The sequence below is a fragment of the Dreissena polymorpha genome, chromosome 14 (genome assembly GCF_020536995.1).
Source record: "Dreissena polymorpha isolate Duluth1 chromosome 14, UMN_Dpol_1.0, whole genome shotgun sequence".
NCBI classification, from domain to species: domain Eukaryota; kingdom Metazoa; phylum Mollusca; class Bivalvia; order Myida; family Dreissenidae; genus Dreissena; species Dreissena polymorpha.
This window is the reverse complement of record NC_068368.1, coordinates 36,116,128-36,134,924: the sequence shown is the minus strand read 5'-3', so window position 1 is coordinate 36,134,924 and position 18,797 is coordinate 36,116,128. Positions and strand designations below refer to the sequence as shown.

Here is an 18,797-nt window from a genome sequence, read left to right as displayed (position 1 = left end):
TCATCATCATCATCATCATCATCATCATCATCATCGTTATCATCATCATCATCATCATAATCGTCATAATCGTCATGGTCATCGTCATCGTTATCATCACCAACATCTTCACCGCCGTCGTCGTCTTCGTCATCGTCACCACCACTCATTGTTCTCCTCCTCTCCCTCAACATTTTCTTATTTTTCATCATCAACATAATTCACGACTACAAATTCATCAACACTAACGCCGAAATCATTTAACTTTTTATATTCAACAATTCTCCCCATGTCAGTCTGTTCATTATAACTCAGTCTGTATTGGAATGAAAACCAGAATAATGTGCCGCTAAACGGAGTGTGCCATCTAACTCGTTTAGATAGGATTACATTTTCCAGATAAGTTGAGCGGTTTTCAAAAGAAATGTGATAATTTGTTATATGTAATATGTATTTATAAGTTATATCTTTATAGTAGTTTTCGGTATCAAAACGAGTGTGCAAATACGGAGCGATTATCGTTATTGGGGATATTTCTTTGGATTTTTAAGCAGTTAGTAATCTTCTTTTTTTAAAGATGGTATACATAAAGACATGCACATGCATGTTATCTACAATGGCATGTACATACATGTATTTTAATTAGCTTTTTTAGTGGTGACACATTATTCAGCAGTTGAGTGTTAGATGGTTAAATAATTCACTGTGCTTTTAATTTGATTAATTGGATCTATCTTGCGAAAGCATGTCATTCGGAATACTTCGTGAAGCAGCTAAGGTAGAATTATCTTTGTTGCTGTTCATTTTTAAGGAAGTTTATTTATTGGTACATATGTATTGGTCGTAAATAATCTATATATACGATATGTATCAGTAACATCATTCTGTGTGTCACCGTACATATTTTAGCTCAAATGTATTTAACCCAATGGCTGTTGGTTAATAATATATCAGACGCGTCATGCGAAAATCGGTCTTAAATCATATGCCATCAGTGTGGTATTGAAACCTAGATAACCAAAGAGTATGAATACCAGGTTAGGTGTCATGTAACTTATAAAATTTGAACGCAACTCATGTTCAAACCAACAAATATTGATTCAATTTTACGCAACTCACGTGTACGACAACAACGAGTGTATGTAAACTCAGGCAGCTTCCCCAGTATTTTGTACTTATTGAGTCGCGCTCTGAGAAAACTGGGCATAATGCATGTGCGTAAAGTGTCGTCCCAGATTAGCCTGTGCAGTCCGCACAGGCTAATCAGGGACGGCACTTTCCGCATAAATTGAATTTTTGCTAAGAAGAGACTTCATTTCAACGAAAAATGTCATAAACGCGGAAAGTGTCGTCTCTGATTAGGCTGTGCGGACTGCACAGGCTAATCTGGGACGACACTTTACGCACATGCATTATGCCCAGTTTTCCCAGAACGCGACTCAATTTAAATTGCGGTTACATACGATTGATTTCTATTAAAGACGGTTTCTGCTATGTTTTTTCAACACACCTTTAACAACTGCTTACAATCGTATATGGTAACATAGAAAAGACCGATTAATTACAAATGCGATTTTTACAGCTCTGTGACGTCATAAACATCCATTGGCTTTAAGCATGATGGCATAACTAATCCGTTAACGGTTCTCATTGTTACGGTGGCACTAAGGTGACATCACCGCTCCAAAAAAAAGTCGGGAAAACAAAAGTTATGTTTTCCCGTCGCCAAAAAAAAATTAACTCGGGGAAACGCAAAATAAGTCTGTTTTCAGGAGTTTATTTTTTGCGACGGGAAAACAAAAGTTCTGTTTTCAAGTCTTTTTTTTTGGAGCGGAAAACACAAGTTCTGTTTTCCCGTCTCTTTTTTTTTGAGACTTAAAAACACAATCGCTATATTGTGCGCACAAGATAATCGGCCAATCACAGACGAGGATTACATGGAGGGAACATTTGAAAACGTCCAAAAGGCAAGTTCTGATATAACAAAACATACTACTACTACTACTACTACTACTACTACTACTACTACTACTACTACTACTACTACTACTACTACTACTACTACTACTACTACTACTACTACTACTAGTAGTAGTAGTAGTAGTAGCAGCAGCAGCAGAAGCAGCAACAACAGCAACAGCAGTAGTAGTAGTAGTAGTAGTAGTAGTAGTAGTAATAGTAGTTGTAGTAGTAGTAGTAGTAGTAGTAGTAGTAGTAGTAGTAGTAGTAGTAGTAGTAGTAGTAGTAGTAGTAGTAGTATGTTTTGTTATATCAGAACTTGCCTTTAGGACGTTTTCAAATGTTCCCTCCATATAATCCGCGTCTGTGATTGGCCGATTTGAAAGATCATAACGGAACGAAAGTCAAAATAAAAATGATTAACGGGACGGCGACATCTTATCCGTTTTGTTTATACAAGACTAAACATTTCAGATACGTCTCGCGGGTTTTAGATTAGAGTTGTCAATTTGTAACATATTAAACAAGCTCAATATACAGAGAAGTTTTAAGTGAGACGGTATGACGGTGTGATTATCAACACCGGCGATATTTTTTTGGTTTCAATGTAGTTAATATTTATTTAAAAGAGTTGCAGATAAAGAAATCCAAGTGCATATTATAAAAGGCAAAGTATACATATTTAATTAATGATGATTAATCATGAACACGCTATTGAAGAGTTCTGTGTTAGATTGATTTGGCGCTGCTCTGTTTTATTTAACTGGTCTGTGAAAACCATTTAAAACCATGTCATTCATTCGGAGCCAAGGTAGAATATTCTGTTTTTTTAAGCTCAGTCACATGTGTCACATGTGACAATTATGGCTTGTATTATATCTATAGTTAAGATATTAAAGTAATAGCCTAGCTCTGGGAAAACGGGGATGATCAATAAATAGAAATCAATAAGTAAATAAATCACTCCGCGCCAACACGGTACTTTTGATTATAAAAAATTCTTAAGTATCAAACTAGTTTCGGCCATAGCCATAGTCAGTAATATCATTATAAACACGACAAAATGAACGATGTTAAAGTTAAATTAGCAACAATGGTCGAAAGTAGAAAAAAAATCATTAAAAAAAGGAATCCAAACAATACGTTTTAGGTCGGCACGAAACATGGGAGTTGAAATTAAACTTTTGGCTATTAAAAATCCGCGTGTGGTATGATAGAAAATTTATTGTTATGATTCCATTTTTTAGTAAGAACCTTTTCATGTAATAAAAAGCTTATTACATTTCCTATCTCATCATATTTGAAGTTTTAATACTTTTGAAATTTAAATTGATAAATTAGGTTTTCAAAACCAAATATAATACATGAAAGAACCTGGTGATATGTTATGCCCATCAGATGACTCTATAAAATTTGAGCGCTTTCAAAATCATGTTTGTGACCGGATTGATTGATTAAATATTACACAAGCCCGTAAACGTTTAGTCGTTTATGGTTTGAATCAACATTGAACGGTAGCGTTTGATTTTCTTTTTAATTCAAACAGGATTGAAGGTGTTTAATTAACTCTAGTTTGAATGGCATGGATAAAATTTAATGTTTAAAACCATAAGAAAACATTTGTTTACAGGGGCGTAACAATATATTGTACACGGGGGATATGATACCAAATATGTCATTTAATCAAAAAGGCATACGCAATTTAGTAACATGATTCTAGGAATGATGAGATCATAGGCTGAGGATGAGTGCCCATATGATTATTTTATATATGGACCGCTCTCTGTGAAAAGAGGTTTAATGCATGTGCATTCCGCACAGGCATATCAGTGTCGACACTTTCCGTCTTTACTTGATTTTTGCTAAGAATAGACTTACTGGAAACGAAACATGTCATAAAAACCCATGTTCACAGAGCACGGCCCATACGTTTAAAGTCAAAGAAACACTCATGAACAGTGTTAGGGCCAAATTATATAAATATATCACCAAGCGCGCAAGTTAATCGTTTAAACTCTGGAGATATTTATTTTGGCAGGTTGTGTTGAAAAAGAAATGTGTGTACCTTAACGTGCACGAACATGTTGATGAAAATAACACTTGAGTGTTTTCCCATGTCAACCATAGTAATATACTAGCTACGACGCGAAAACATGTATGTGCAGTGGGGTGTATGTGATCAGTTTATATGGATAATCACATGGTTTCTTTAAACTCGGTGGACTTTGTCGCATCACTTGGTATATTAACGCTGATAGACTTTTAGGCATTTAACTGCATTGTGTAACAAGGTAAGGTAGAACATTTATTTTATTTTTTATTTTTTTAAATAAAAAATAAAACGAAATTTCAGCTGAGTGTAAACTCTACGATAATTCATTTTTCATGTAGCAGATAATAGCGAACAGGATTTTTTTTTCAAACATTATTACATGAATTTGATCCTCGTCGTGCAAAAACGGGTCTTATGCCACATTCGATCAGCTTTGTTGTAGACCAACCTGCGCACTTTTGTCAGGAGCCCTGATCAAAATGAACTGACAAGATAGTTAAGGAGTTAAGGAGTGTATTTAGCAATTCTATTTTATAATCGCAAATGTATGGAATTAAAGTGCTATGAGACAAATATTTGTGTGTTTTTTTTTAAATATCCTTCATAAGCTTTACGAAAAATGACTAGACCCATATTGCTTCAATGGAAGATGCCTGCAAAATTGACTTGTTCAAACTTATTATATGTGAAAAACAGTTATTTTTTAATGTATTTTTTATTAAAAAATATTATATTTGAAAAATATAATTTGAAAATAAGATATGATTTGTGAAAAAAAAGAAAACTTTATAAAAGTGTTATTTGCGAAAAAACGTTGGGGAAAATGACACAATGTCCGTTATCTCCCATAAATCTTGTGCACGAATAACATCGGAGAATACTCGCGATGTTACAGGTATAATAGATCTCACAAAAATGAAAGATCAATTACAAATGCGATTTTCCCGCCCGGTAATGGAGGGATAGCACACAAAACAATCGCAAATCAAACAGGGTCGGGCTGTTATAAACTAGCACTTGTTTTAATGTGATTGTGTTCATTTAATGAACTGATTCATGCGACTTGTTTCACGTACAAATGCATGAATTATTTTCCTACGTACTCAAACATAAAAGCAATATTACGCAAAAAATGAATTTTCTCTTACAATAATTAACCCTTAAAGCGCTGGAGCTGAATTTTAAAGGCCTTTGCAAACAGTTTGGATCCAGATGAGACGCCACAGAACGTGGCGTCTCATCTGGATCCAAACTGTTTGCTATTCTGATAGTATTCTTTGAAAAAAAAATGAAGAAAATGCTTATTTTAGAAATTCAGCAGACGACATTTTATCAGACGACATATTTCCCAGCATGCAAAGGGTTAAAGTGCACTTTAATAAGCAGTACTGATTATATAACGTTAGTCGATAGGTTTCCAAATGTAGTTGTTTAGATGTTTAATCCTTTTCTGACTATTATTGTACTTCTAGTGATTTGCTGAAGCGTGATTATTTAAATTTATGTATTGCGCAAGCTTAAAGTTAATCAATACAGTGTGAACATCTATTACAATTTAATCTCATCTTCTCACAAAATTGAACCCATGTCACAATTTTTTTTTTAAGTTTGAATGATGCAGATGCATTAATTTATAGTGTAGTTTTTATTTGAAGCAATACACCGTAATTCAGGATAATTATGTTGCGAGTTTAGTATAAAATATTTTTCATCGTTGGCTCTTTTGCATTTTGTTTTTTCCCTAGTTGTTGTTTATGTTTCTGTATATATACGGTAAAGAATGTTTTTATTTATTTTTGGGTATGACCTATGTTTTCCTTACCGAATATTGCATATGTGTGATACAGTTTTTTTTTATCTCTGAATAAGTTTACTACTGTAATATGGAGTATCAATGGAAGAAAGTTACAGCGAGCCGGAACGTTATTTCTCGAATTTCAGTCCAGCATCGCTGTTTAATATAAGGCACAGCTTTGGGAAACAATGTTATACAGTGGAAACCATCACTGTTGTTAAACGGTGAACTAGTTATTTTATTTCACTTGGTATCGTGCAGTCCGAACAATCGTTAAGAAATAAGGTAAATTTAATGTTCAGCATATTCACCTCTGATCGGCGTATACTATGTTTTAAGGTTTCGAATCCAATTTTATGAACAAATAGCCGGGTTGTCAAAATAATGTAGGAACGATATTCCGAGTTGTCAAAAAACCATACGTCCGCCTTGTCAAAATTAGTTTAGGAACGATTGTCAATGGGAACGATAGTCCGGGATTCATTTCACGGATATTTCCTTTAAAAGAATACAAATAAATTTGCATATTTTGTTTCAGATGGGAGAAATTACAGACGTGCATCTAAAAGGTAAACATATCAATCAATTCACCAATTCTCGAAGCAAGGTCATTGGTTCTTTCAATAGGACTAGGAAGTTTATTGGTGACAATCTTAATCGACGCATTGAACACCAGAAACTGTGCTAAAACATGCGTTTAATGGGAGTGCTTATGGAAGAATTCTCGGGCTTATCTGAACAAATCGAAAACATCTCTGCAATTTCACAATCAACAAGCAAATGTGCGATTAATTTCTGCGATGTGTACACGCCAGTCGACTTCATCATAAACATACCGGTATAAGGATTAACATGACACTCGCACATCTAATCTTGTTGATATACCTTACTAGCTCGGTCAATCACATCGAAGTTATACTGGGAGATTAAAGATTTATGTGATTTGAAACTGTACTATGTGAACATTGTATTGTTAATTGACCTTTCGGCTTTTGATCTGTCCAATAACTGATTTCTATTGTAAATAAATAAATAAATATATATTATATATTGAAATAATGATGGGTCGATCGAGACTGACTGACACATTGACAAACCGCCCGTCCGTCCGTCCGTCCGTCCGACCGACAGATCGACCGATCCATTGACGAACCAACCGAACGAACCTATAACCCACCGACAGGTCCAATGAACCACCGACTGGTCGACCAACTACACACCTACTGACTGACTGATTTAAGAACACACCGACGAACCAACCGAGCAAGAAGTAAGAATTTATTAACTGACTGGCGTATATTCATGGGATCATTTTTTGAGTATAAGTAATTATTGGATCCGTCCATCGATTTGTCAACCAATCGTCAACGCATAATTAAACTAATCCTATATCAAAATAATTACCTTAACACATAAGTTTCCACAAATATCTAAGTATTCTAGTTTTAATGAAGACTCATATTAATGCGCAAAGTGATTGAAATGTGCTCTGGGATATCGTATCAGTTACGCGTATCAATGACAGAACTATTTTGCTCGCAAAAATCATTAAATACGCACGACATTGACTAGATACAAATATGCCATAAATAACTTAATTGGCATATTGGTTTTCATTGTGACACGCCCTCGCTCGACGATGTATAACGTCACAGTATCCAAAATTGCCGACATATAATAATAATTATGCCTATTGTCGCTGCACATCAGCACTTGATCATTTTGATGTCATATGAGCCTCGTTATGCGAATATAGGTCTAATGCCACTCACGACCAGCGGAGCTCCAATGCAGCCTTGGGTGACCATAGTCTTTACAAGAGCTACCAAGTCCGCATATGAAACCACGAAGTCTTAAATGGCGTTCGGACATGTTTAAGACCTGACAAACATTTTATTGTCTTTCTTTATTCGCATTCTTTCACAGCTTTTCACAAAATCAAGCTTATAATTATATTTTTGTTGTCGAATTAAGTTGTCGTAAATATTTAACGTTATATTTTGTTTGAAAATACCAAACATAAATTTATATTACACTCATAATATGTATAATAATTGTTCAATGTATTCGTTTCAGATATCCGAGACTACATTTAACCTTTTGGATGAGGACAAAGATGGCCGCTTGACGCAAAAAGAGCTCGCAAAACTGCTGCGCTACACCGGAAGCCTCAAGTCGGAAGCAGAAATGGAGGAGCTTTTAGCGCCGATCGATACAGATCGTAAGTTATATTAATTCAAATTCTTGGAAAATGGACTCATTGCATTAAATTTGTTGTTTTAAAGAGGTATATTGTAAATAAAAATCCAGTGTATTATTTATTACTATTGATGTTGATGTTTTTGTTATCATTATTCCAAATCCGCAGAGTCAGCTGATATTGTACATGGTTCACACCAGAAAACAAGATTGAACGTAATTGCTTTTTCCTGTCTTCTGCCGTCGCTACTTCCTATTTCAATGATAACAACAGTTAATATTCACTTTCCCGATAGGTTAACCCTAAAATATCCAAAGTGCCCTCTTTGCTATCAAGCGCTCGTGTTAATTTGCATCCATTTACATTAACGCCGCCATTTTTGTAGACAATGTCTACTTCCGTTCTGCCATGAAATCAATGCGCAATGATTCAAAGTACTCCGCCCGACAGTGTTAAACGCTTGTAGCAGGATAGTAATTAGGCAGATGCAATTAACGGATTGGTTACATTTAATGAATTGAACGTATCATACGGTGAAACGGTTAAAGTACATATTATTTTATCTTCCGATAAAAATGTCATTAGACTCGTTTATTACGAATCTATTTATTGATGACAGATTGTAACTCTTTCAAAATATAAATAAAGCTTTTATTCCATACTCGGTTTTATAAACTGTATGTATATTAAATAACATTTGCTTTTAAAACCAATGATATCCCTTAATTTCGAATATTCAACCGGTCCATTTAAACCACTATAAAATGCGAAAATGCCTGCTGTTGGTGTCTTCATTTTATAACATTAAATAACCCGTTTGGTGTGTTACTAGTAGTTTAAAAAATTCCTGAATGCTACTAACGTAATTTTTTTGTAATGCCTTCCTTTTGCAGACAACGGGTCTATAGACTTCGAAGAGTTCAAAAAGTTCATCATAGAGAAGGACATCCTGAAGTCTCTGGCTGACGAAGTCTGTTATGAGATGAAGGTAACATGATGCGAGTCGCGTCATACGAAAATGGGTCTTGTACAAATGCCGCCAGCGTAGCTTCTGACCAGAAAGCGCACTTGCCCACACATCGGATCATGGTAGCTACTGACAAGTTTGCGCAATTGCGAAGGCTGATCCGGAGCTACGCCGGCCGAATATGTCATACTTCCCATTTTCGCATGACGTGCCTGATATACTCACTTGTAAAAATTGTTGGTAGTCAATATCAACATCATCTACAGAAATAGATTTTAATTCCACCAGTAACAAATGATATAATGCAATTGCTTGTGTAGCGCCTCATATCCATAATCATCAAGGCTAGTGCTTGTAAGCATACCCAACAACAACAACAGCATCAGCTAACAACAAGAGCAACAAGCTTCTTGACGACACGTGCCGTATGGAATGCAGGACATCAGCGCCATCTTCAAACGTCTTTATGTGTCGCTATATGTCCATTCAGTGGAAAAGTGTATTATAAAGAACAGCCTTAATGTAATATTCCAGAGGAAACTTGCTGCATTTAGCGTGATTAACCCATTCATGCCTAGCGTCCTGAAAAAAGGACCTTGCAAACAGCGTAGACCCAGATGAGACGCCGCGTCTCATCTGGGTCTGCGCTGTTTGCTTAAAGGAATTTCAGTAAGTAATATTCTAAATATAGAAATAAATATACTAGACATCCCTAATTTTGGAAATAAATTGATCCAATTCAGAAGGATGGGAGAGTCCACTAGGCATAAATGGGTTAAGAAGCTCATAATCATTTCTAGATATGATGTATGTATCACATGCACGTATAAGCCGCAAAACAATGAAAGCACCCTGAAACTTCGCATGGTTTCCTTGGTGTTGGATTCATTAAAACGACGGAACATAATACACTATGATATTATAATGTTATTTAATATCTAATTATTAAACAATTATGCTATTTCTGTTCGACAAACACACAGTCATTAATTAACCCATTTATGCCCAGCGTCTAGGAAAAAGGCATTGGCAAACAGAGTAGACCCAGATAAGACGCCGCATAATGCGGCGTCTCATCAGGGTCTGCGCTGTTTGCTTCAAGGAATTTCTGAAAGAAATATTCTAAATATAGAAATAATTATACTATACATCTCTAATTTTGGAAATACATTGATCCAATTTAGAAGGATGGGAGAGTCCACTAGGCATAAATGGGTTAAGCTCGGTTTCTTAAGAGCCTGTATAATTAATTAATTATAAATGATTCTCTTCTTATATTTTAGGACGCGTTCAACTTTTTCGACAAAGATGGTAATGGGTTCATAGATAAAGACGAGCTCAGAAAAGTCCTCACGCAAGTTGGTAAGTCCCTCTCCGTGTGGGTTATTGTGTGAACACTACAGATAGGCCAAGATTCACAGTTGGTAAGTCCCTCTCCGTGTGGGTTATTGTGTGAACACTACTGATAGGCCAAGATTCACAGTTGGTAAGTCCCTCTCCGTGTGGGTTATTGTGTGAACACTACTGATAGGCCAAGATTCACAGTTGGTAAGTCCCTCTCCGTGTGGGTTATTGTGTGAACACTACTGATAGGCCAAGATTCACAGTTGGTAAGTCCCTCTCCGTGTGGGTTATTGTGTGAACACTACTGATAGGCCAAGATTCACAGTTGGTAAGTCCCTCTTCGTGTGGGTTATTGTGTGAACACTACTGATAGGCCAAAATTCACGTCATTTTATAGCACCTGCCCGTAGTTTCGAAATGCCCATATGGTATTTTCTAACAAAAACATCATAACTTTTAAAACGATATATGCGGTAAAATCTGCTTATATAACCGTCTGACTTTCTTTTTGTCATAAAGGTATGTTTAATCCATTTATGCCTAGCGCGTAGAAAAAAGGCCTTGGCAAACAGCGTAGACCTAGATGGGACGTCGCATGATTCGGCGTCTCATCAGTGTCCGCACTGTTTGCTTAAAGGAATTTCTGTAAGAAATATTCTAAATATAGAAATAAATGTTCTAGACATCCCTAATTTTGGAAATAAATTGATCCAATTTAGAAGGATGGGATAGTCCACTTGGCATAAATGGGTAATGTATTGCGTAATTGAACAATCAAGAAAACATTATTTACAATGTTTTTCGGAACTCTGGTTTATCCGCTGATTTACATGTGGTACACATAAATTGTTTTAAACCCATGGGGTTATGCATTGTATGTCACATACGACGTCAAATACGGCGTCAATATGCGAATAATCGCGTGACACATTATCAGAAAAAAATGTTTGCTGTAGCAAGTAATTGAGTTCCGAATAATGTCTTTTGAAATATGCAACCCTGTTCCGTATGCCATAGAACTGGACCTTTTCTTTGACACAAGTTAGATAACCTTCTTTCATTTGTACCAGGCAAATTTTAACACAGGCAAATTAAATGCATTTACATCAACAGAACCCACGGTTTATATCTATGTGTATGTCAAAGTTTATGAGGTTTTTCCGCGACGGAAGCTTCATTATGTAAGGAACCGCTGTGTGTCCCAGCTTTTCTACGTAATTAACTTATTACAATCACGAGCGATAGTTGCGAATTTCAAATTATAGGTGCAATTTTTTGGTTTACTGAAAGCTACTTTATTTTTGGCGTGGTCTTTAAATGTGTGTGTGGGGGCGGGGGGGGGGTCTGTGAAGTACCAGGAGGAAACCCCATCTATTTTAAGGGTCTTCCAAACTCACATGATGCCGGAAACATGGATCGAATCCGGGTCGCCTATTTTAGACGCATGTGTACCAACGAACGTATTGTAATTGAAGATTTATAAAATTGTATGTTATGGACTGAAGAGTTCAGCTTTCCATTTGGACTTTGTATTTGTTAACAGGCGACAAGATGCCGGAAGAAGTTGCAGACGACTTTCTCCGCGAGGCTGATCTGAATGGGGACGGCAAAATAGACTATGCAGGTACGGTTACAATGTGAATAATCCATTGGCGAAATAGACTATGCAGGTATGGTATCAATGTGAATAATCCATTGGCGAAATAGACTATGCAGGTATGGTATCAATGTGAATAATCCATTGGCGAAATAGACTATGCAGGTATGGTATCAATGTGAATACTATGCAGGTATGGTATCAATGTGAATACTATGCAGGTATGGTATCAATGTGAATAATCCATTGGCGAAAACAACCACCCTAGAATTACAAAAACATGATAATATATATATATATATATATATATATATATATATATATATATATATATATATATATATATATATATATATATATGTTCTCTTAAAAATAAATAAATAATAATCAAAGTAATATTACTACTTCTACTACTACTACTACTACTACTACTACTACTACTACTACTACTACTACTACTACTACTACTACTACTACTACTACTACTACTACTACTTCTACTACTACTACTACTACTACTATTACTACTACTACTACTACTACTACTACTACTACTACTACTATTACTACTACTACTACTACTACTACTACTACTACTACTACTACTACTACTACTATTACTACTACTACTACTACTACTACTACTACTACTACTACGACTACTACGACTACTACGACTACTACTTCTACTACTACTACTACTACTACTACTACTACTACTACTACTACTACTACTACTTCTACTACTACTACTACTACTACTACTGCTACTACTACTACTTCTACTACTACTACTACTACTATTAATTCTAATAATAATAATAATAATAATAATAATCTACTACTACTACTACTACTACTACTATTACTTCTAATAATAATAATAATAATAATAATAATAATAATAATAATAATAATAATAATAATAATAATAATAATAATCGTGTCTGATGATCGGTTTGAAAAGAACGCCATTGACTTGTTTTCAGATTAATCCAGTCAGCAAATCCTTAATGTTATTTAGACAATAACACACTGCAGAACTGGGCCGGGCGTCTATAATTGGCCCGCTGCCGACATAACGGCCCGAGGGACATTATTCGGCAAGGGTCGATTGTAGACGCCCGGCCCAGCTCTGTCGTGTGTTATCGTTTATATCACATATCATACTATTTTGGTCCTTCACGAAAATTTATACAGAAACAGCTTTCCAAACTTTTATTTTCATTTAATTGATTACGCAGTTTATGACGTACCTCATGTGGCGTCATTTCAATGACGAAACTACCTAGACTCTCTGGATTTTAGGACAACAACAAATCGGACTTGGAAGTTAAAGTGTTTTATTTAACAGTTATATATTTTGTTAAGCATCGAACGATAAGTGTGTGTATTTACGATGGATTAATATAATATTATGAATGTGAATAACAGTGTTGGGATATAAAACTGGAATGAAACTGGTGAGACTGCATTTTCGATTTCGTTAAAATGTCGACTCGAATAACGCGATGTTTTGTTGAAAAAATTGATGGATTATGTCTAAATAAGTAAATTTCAGATAAGCGTCAGTGAATGGTTCTTTAACTGTTTGAAGGAAATCGATGTTGAATTAAAAGGGTAATTTCTTTGATTAATACGTCCTTCCTTTGTCAGTCGATCAAAGAATGTCTATCCTCAAAGAATTGCCTGCTTACATCCAGGCCTTTTAAATGGAAAAGATGGATGGCGATGAAGAAATGTGTCCAGAATTTACTTCGTCATGGAAGCAAATTAAATTTTACGAAAATAAACTTGGTTATAACACAACTTCGGTGAGTAGAACAATAGCCAGTAGATGATGTTTTACTTCTTTATGGCTAAGACTGAATGTGGACGCCATATTGTTCAGTATTAGCCGCGCGATCCCATTCTTTTCTGATATGAAAAATCGGCCCGGCTAAGCGGGCTGATATGATTTATATCGGCCCACCGGATATGAATTACGGCCCGCTCGCGACGTCATTTTGTTACTTTTTATAGTAACGATATTTGATATACTTATATAACACATGGGATATAGGACATGTATTGGCAAGAAAAACGAGTTGAAGAAACCTAAAAATAACCATCCTGGTGTTCTTTTTCTACTGCTGATCGGTATGTGATCGATCTATAATTAACGAATTTCAATGCATGTTGCGTGTGTCCCTGTACTTACATGCACGTCTTAAAAAGCCTTGTACCGGGTAATACTCAATACTTAAATGACAGCGGAGTATGTTTGTGTTTTTATTTATAGAACAACAAAGCATGGTGTTTACCTTTCAGAATTTTGTAAGCATATGGGCTACTAGTCGAACATTCGAAAGTGACCAAGGTCCAGCGATGAACAATGTATAAATCAATCTACAAGATGCAGTGCCTCGCGGTTGAATACTCCAATCCGAATGAAGATTTCAATTAGCATGATACATGAAATAGTAGTATGAAACTTTCAGGCTGGCGATTGTTCAGGCGGTTGAAATCCTTCTAACCACCTGTGTATTGGTTAATTTTGATGGATCGAGCAGAGAGAGTGCCATAACAGTTATCAAGTTATCAGGGTACACATTGTCGCCGGGTGGTGAAAAGTCTACCGAGTGAGCTAACCGGGCCGTTTACACATGTAATTAGTCTGACAACAAACTGATACTTTCTTTTCTAATTTCACAATTACTTCTTGAGATGTTTTGCATTACAATATCAAAGCTCATTTTCTCTTCTGGCTGAATTATCATTTTAAGCAGATAAGAAAACGTAACTCTGTTTAGTATTAAGTAAAGTACAAGAAGTAGGAGATAGTTATCTCTATAAAATGATAATGCAGGGCTGTAGACAGTCTAACATGTAATCATCAACCTCGCTGAAGTCGATAACGTGACTTTTTTTTGTTCAAGGGAGCCTACCCTACCATGTTTTGACAATGACTAACGATTGCAGGAGTGCACTCCCTTGTTTTGGATGTTATATGTAATTAACTGTGGAAACATAGTTTATGTTTTGACTTTAGTGATATTTAGCAATAAAATACGTTTTCGAACAGCCCGCATGACGTGTACTTCATTTATGGCTTTGTGAAGGTATTGTACACGTGTTATGTATCTTTTATTTTTAGCGTCCGAATGTAGTAGTATCACGAAACATAATTATATATGAGCCGTGCTCTGTGATAAATGGGTTTAAAAGCATGTGCGTACTGTGTCATCCCAGGGATTTTTTATAAGAAGACACTTTCTTAAAACGAAAAAGCGGCAAGTGTCTTCACTGATAGCCTGTGCGGACTGCACATGCATTAACCCCCTTTTCACAAATCACGGACCAGATCTTTTTATGACACAGGGACGTGCACTTAGAATTGTGTGAATGTTGAAATATTATAAATTTGGCTTGTATGGCTACCCATATATACCTAAGGTTCTGTTTATCGAGACCTTAAATTGACGTTCAAAGTTATTTTACTTCCACACTTACGATATCATCTATTCTCCATAAGCATATAGCTTTGCATGCTTTGTAATTCTATACACTTGGGGACTTTTCTTACTCATCACTTTTCTAACTTTAATATCTCAGTTATGAGTAAAGATATTGATTAAATTCTTTACATACAATCATTTGACTACATTCTATGTAAGATCACGATAAAATCATTCATAAGTGACGATTGGACGCTTTAGCACGTGGGGTAGTTGTGATTCCATATTTTTGCACGTGGAAATGTTGAAAAGCGCTTTAATTCTAGTTTTATTTCAATTTAATTATTTTAAGTAGTTTCTTACGCAAGGAAAACATAAAATTAATTTACAAAACAATATAGCTCGTATTAATATTCAGGAGCGCAATCGCGCACTTTGCATTTTACAGGAACAGAAAAGAACAGAACAGATAATTTATTAAGACTTGCACATAGGGCATCGTCTTCATAATATGTGTGTATAATATACAAAGGGTCTTGTGTCAACATGGTAATGACAATGTTAGCAGTACATGTTTAATCTTATATATTCAAATAAATAAATTTCAGTAACAATATACATTTATAAAGTAGTAAGAGAAGGGGATGTAATCTAATATAATTACAATAACTTAATTTTCTATAACAGTATACATTTATAAAGAAACAAGCAGTGAGGATGAACAAATATAATTCTATAACAGTATACATTTATGAAGAAATAAGCAATGAAGATGAACAAAAAGACTATTGTGATCCTTCGACAATATTAAAAAGAGTTTTTCGGAGAAACATAGCTTCGTTGATGTGTAAGGAAAGTTTGATAAGATCTTCTCTTTTATACGATTTTATAAGTTGTAAAAATTTAAATACAGATAGATTTCTATGATATTTCGCTTTGTTGTACTTTTTTCTTACTGTTGTGAAACTTGAACAAACAAGTACAAAAGTGTATTCGTCTTCGATGTCCCTTGTGTTACAGCAAAGGCAATACCTTTCCTCTCGCGGGATTCGATTTCTACCGAACCTCCCGGTTATCCTTAAAGGATGTACCAGGAGTCTGAGTCGACTAAAATAAAATCGTAAGCTTCTAGATATAATATCTAAATATGTTTCGTATTCAAAATTTAGTTTATATTCCTTATATAGCATCAAAACTGGACTTTGTAGCGACCTAAACCATTCTTGTTTAAACAATTAATAACTCTATTTTTGAATTCACATAAAAACGTTTTTTCATTGATGCAAGCGCAGTTTTCGAAAACAAAAGTAAAACCATAATCATTCAAAAGTTTCTTTATATTTGTTACCCAGTTTTTATGACCTTTCTTACAATCTCACTCTAAGTGCATCATAACACACTGTGCGTAAAATAATGTTGTCACTATTGACCACTTTAAACAAATATTTCAACAATCGTACATATATTTGAACATACAGCGGAAATCTACCAAGTTCACCGTAAACACCTGCTGTACAAGTATTACTCATAACCTGCAATATTCGTTTACAAAACTTAAGATGAATGCGCTCCATTTCTTTTGACTTCGTATAGCCCCATATTTCACATGCATAATTGATGATATGGGAGACAAATGCGTCAAATAATTGACATAGCGTTTAAGGCTTAAAATCAAACAGTTGACATTTTAAAAACAATAACAGGTTTAAAGCTTTTAAGGATATAGTAAAAACACATCCTAAATAGTTAAAATCATTGACCACCTCGATGGGATGGCTATTGCAGGTCCAAGTTTCCGAAGGAAGCAGTCCTCCACGTTTCCGAAACACAATAATCTTAGTTTTAGAAGAATTAACTTGTAGGCCCCATGTATCACAGTATGTGTACAAACAATCTAGATGGGCTTGTATTTCTTCCGGAGATTTACCTACAATAGCCATATCATCTGCAAATAATAATAAAATCAAAACAATCTCATCAATATGTAAGCCAGACTGTATGTCACTTTGCAAAAATAATTCAAGGTCTTCAACGAAAAGAGAAAATAGGATAGGCGACATTACCTGACCTTGACGTAAACCAACAGCGTAATTGAAATAGTCTGAATAGTTACAGGCTACCTTTTCCACGTGCTAAAGCGTCCCATCGTCACGGATGAATGATTGTATCGTTAGCTTGCACATATTGCAGTCAAATGATTACATGTGCAATTTTAAATAAAAACATTTACTCATTACTGAGATATGTAAGTTTTAAAAGTGTTGCGTTAGAAAAATCACCAAGTGTAGTAAAATGCATTATACGTGTTATTCCAATTGAATTTCAATTTCATAATTCTAGGTAAGTTTTTACACAAGAAAAATATAACAATAATTAAAGAAAAACAATATGGGTTGTATGAATATTCAAGAGCGAAACGGCTCAATCGGCATGTTGAATGCCGGTCAGTTATTAAGACGTGTAAGTTTATGCGTTTTACTTTTCAGATTGTTATTATGTAACGTTGTACGAGTTTGCGAATTTGACTTTTGAAGTGACGTTTTAAATTTGTTAAGTTTTATATTTTGTTGTTTTTCAATTTCAATGAATTTTCATGAATTATCAGATATGGGTTGAATTATTCTTGGTCCAAATTTCAACACAAGCCGTTCAAAAATAAGGGATCTATATTGATATGATTAAGTGCTGCGTTAGAAAAGTCTCCAAGTGTATAAAGCACCAGTGGATAACTGAAACTTAAATTAAAATTATACGAAAAGTAAATTAGGAAAATATGTGAATAATAATTAAAATATATGTTATGTACATGAATCTAGATTCTGAGCTAACTAGTTAGGGTTGCTGTATGTATGTTTTTATTTATTAATTGCATATTCGACATATTTTATCTATATGTGATTGATATGATTTATGGTACACGCATATCAAAATCGTTAAAGTTTTAAATAAAGATTTCTCAGATTCCCGTTTTTGTTTTTTATTTTTATTTTATTTGATATTTCTGTTGAAACGTCGCAACACGAGAAATCGATGTACATTTAGAAACGTACTGAAGAGTATACATCGCAAGATTCAAGACAAAAAAAAGATTATATGAGTCGCGTTCTGAGAAAACTGGGCTTAATACATGTGTGTAATGTGTCCTCCCAGATTAGCCTGTACAGTCCGCACAGGCTAATCAGGGACGACACTTTCCGCCTAAATTAGATTTTCGGTAAGGATGGACTTCCTTGAAGTTAAAAATACCATAAAAGCGGAAAGTGTCGTCCCTGATTAGCATGTGCGGACTGCACCGGGCTAATCTGGGACGACACTTTACGCACATGCATTATGCCCAGTTTTCTCAGAACACAACTCATGTATTCACACGAAAAGATGATATATTTGACAAGACAAATCGTGCCTATTTATTTGTATTCGACATCGAAAACACAATATTGCAAACATTCAATTAGTATCAAGTAAG

General features: G+C 35.0%; 1 protein-coding gene across 1 annotated transcript; it reads left to right on the top strand.

The window, feature by feature from the left end:
• Positions 1-7,862: 7,862 nt before the first annotated feature.
• Positions 7,863-18,292, top strand: LOC127857955 (calmodulin-like). The gene is made up of 5 exons (XM_052394737.1): positions 7,863-8,007; positions 8,880-8,974; positions 10,237-10,315; positions 11,841-11,921; positions 14,205-18,292. Exons 1-5 carry the CDS (start codon positions 7,974-7,976, stop codon positions 14,228-14,230), a joined length of 315 nt encoding a protein of 104 aa, XP_052250697.1. The 5' UTR covers positions 7,863-7,973; the 3' UTR covers positions 14,231-18,292.
• The last annotated feature ends 505 nt before the right edge of the window (positions 18,293-18,797 follow it).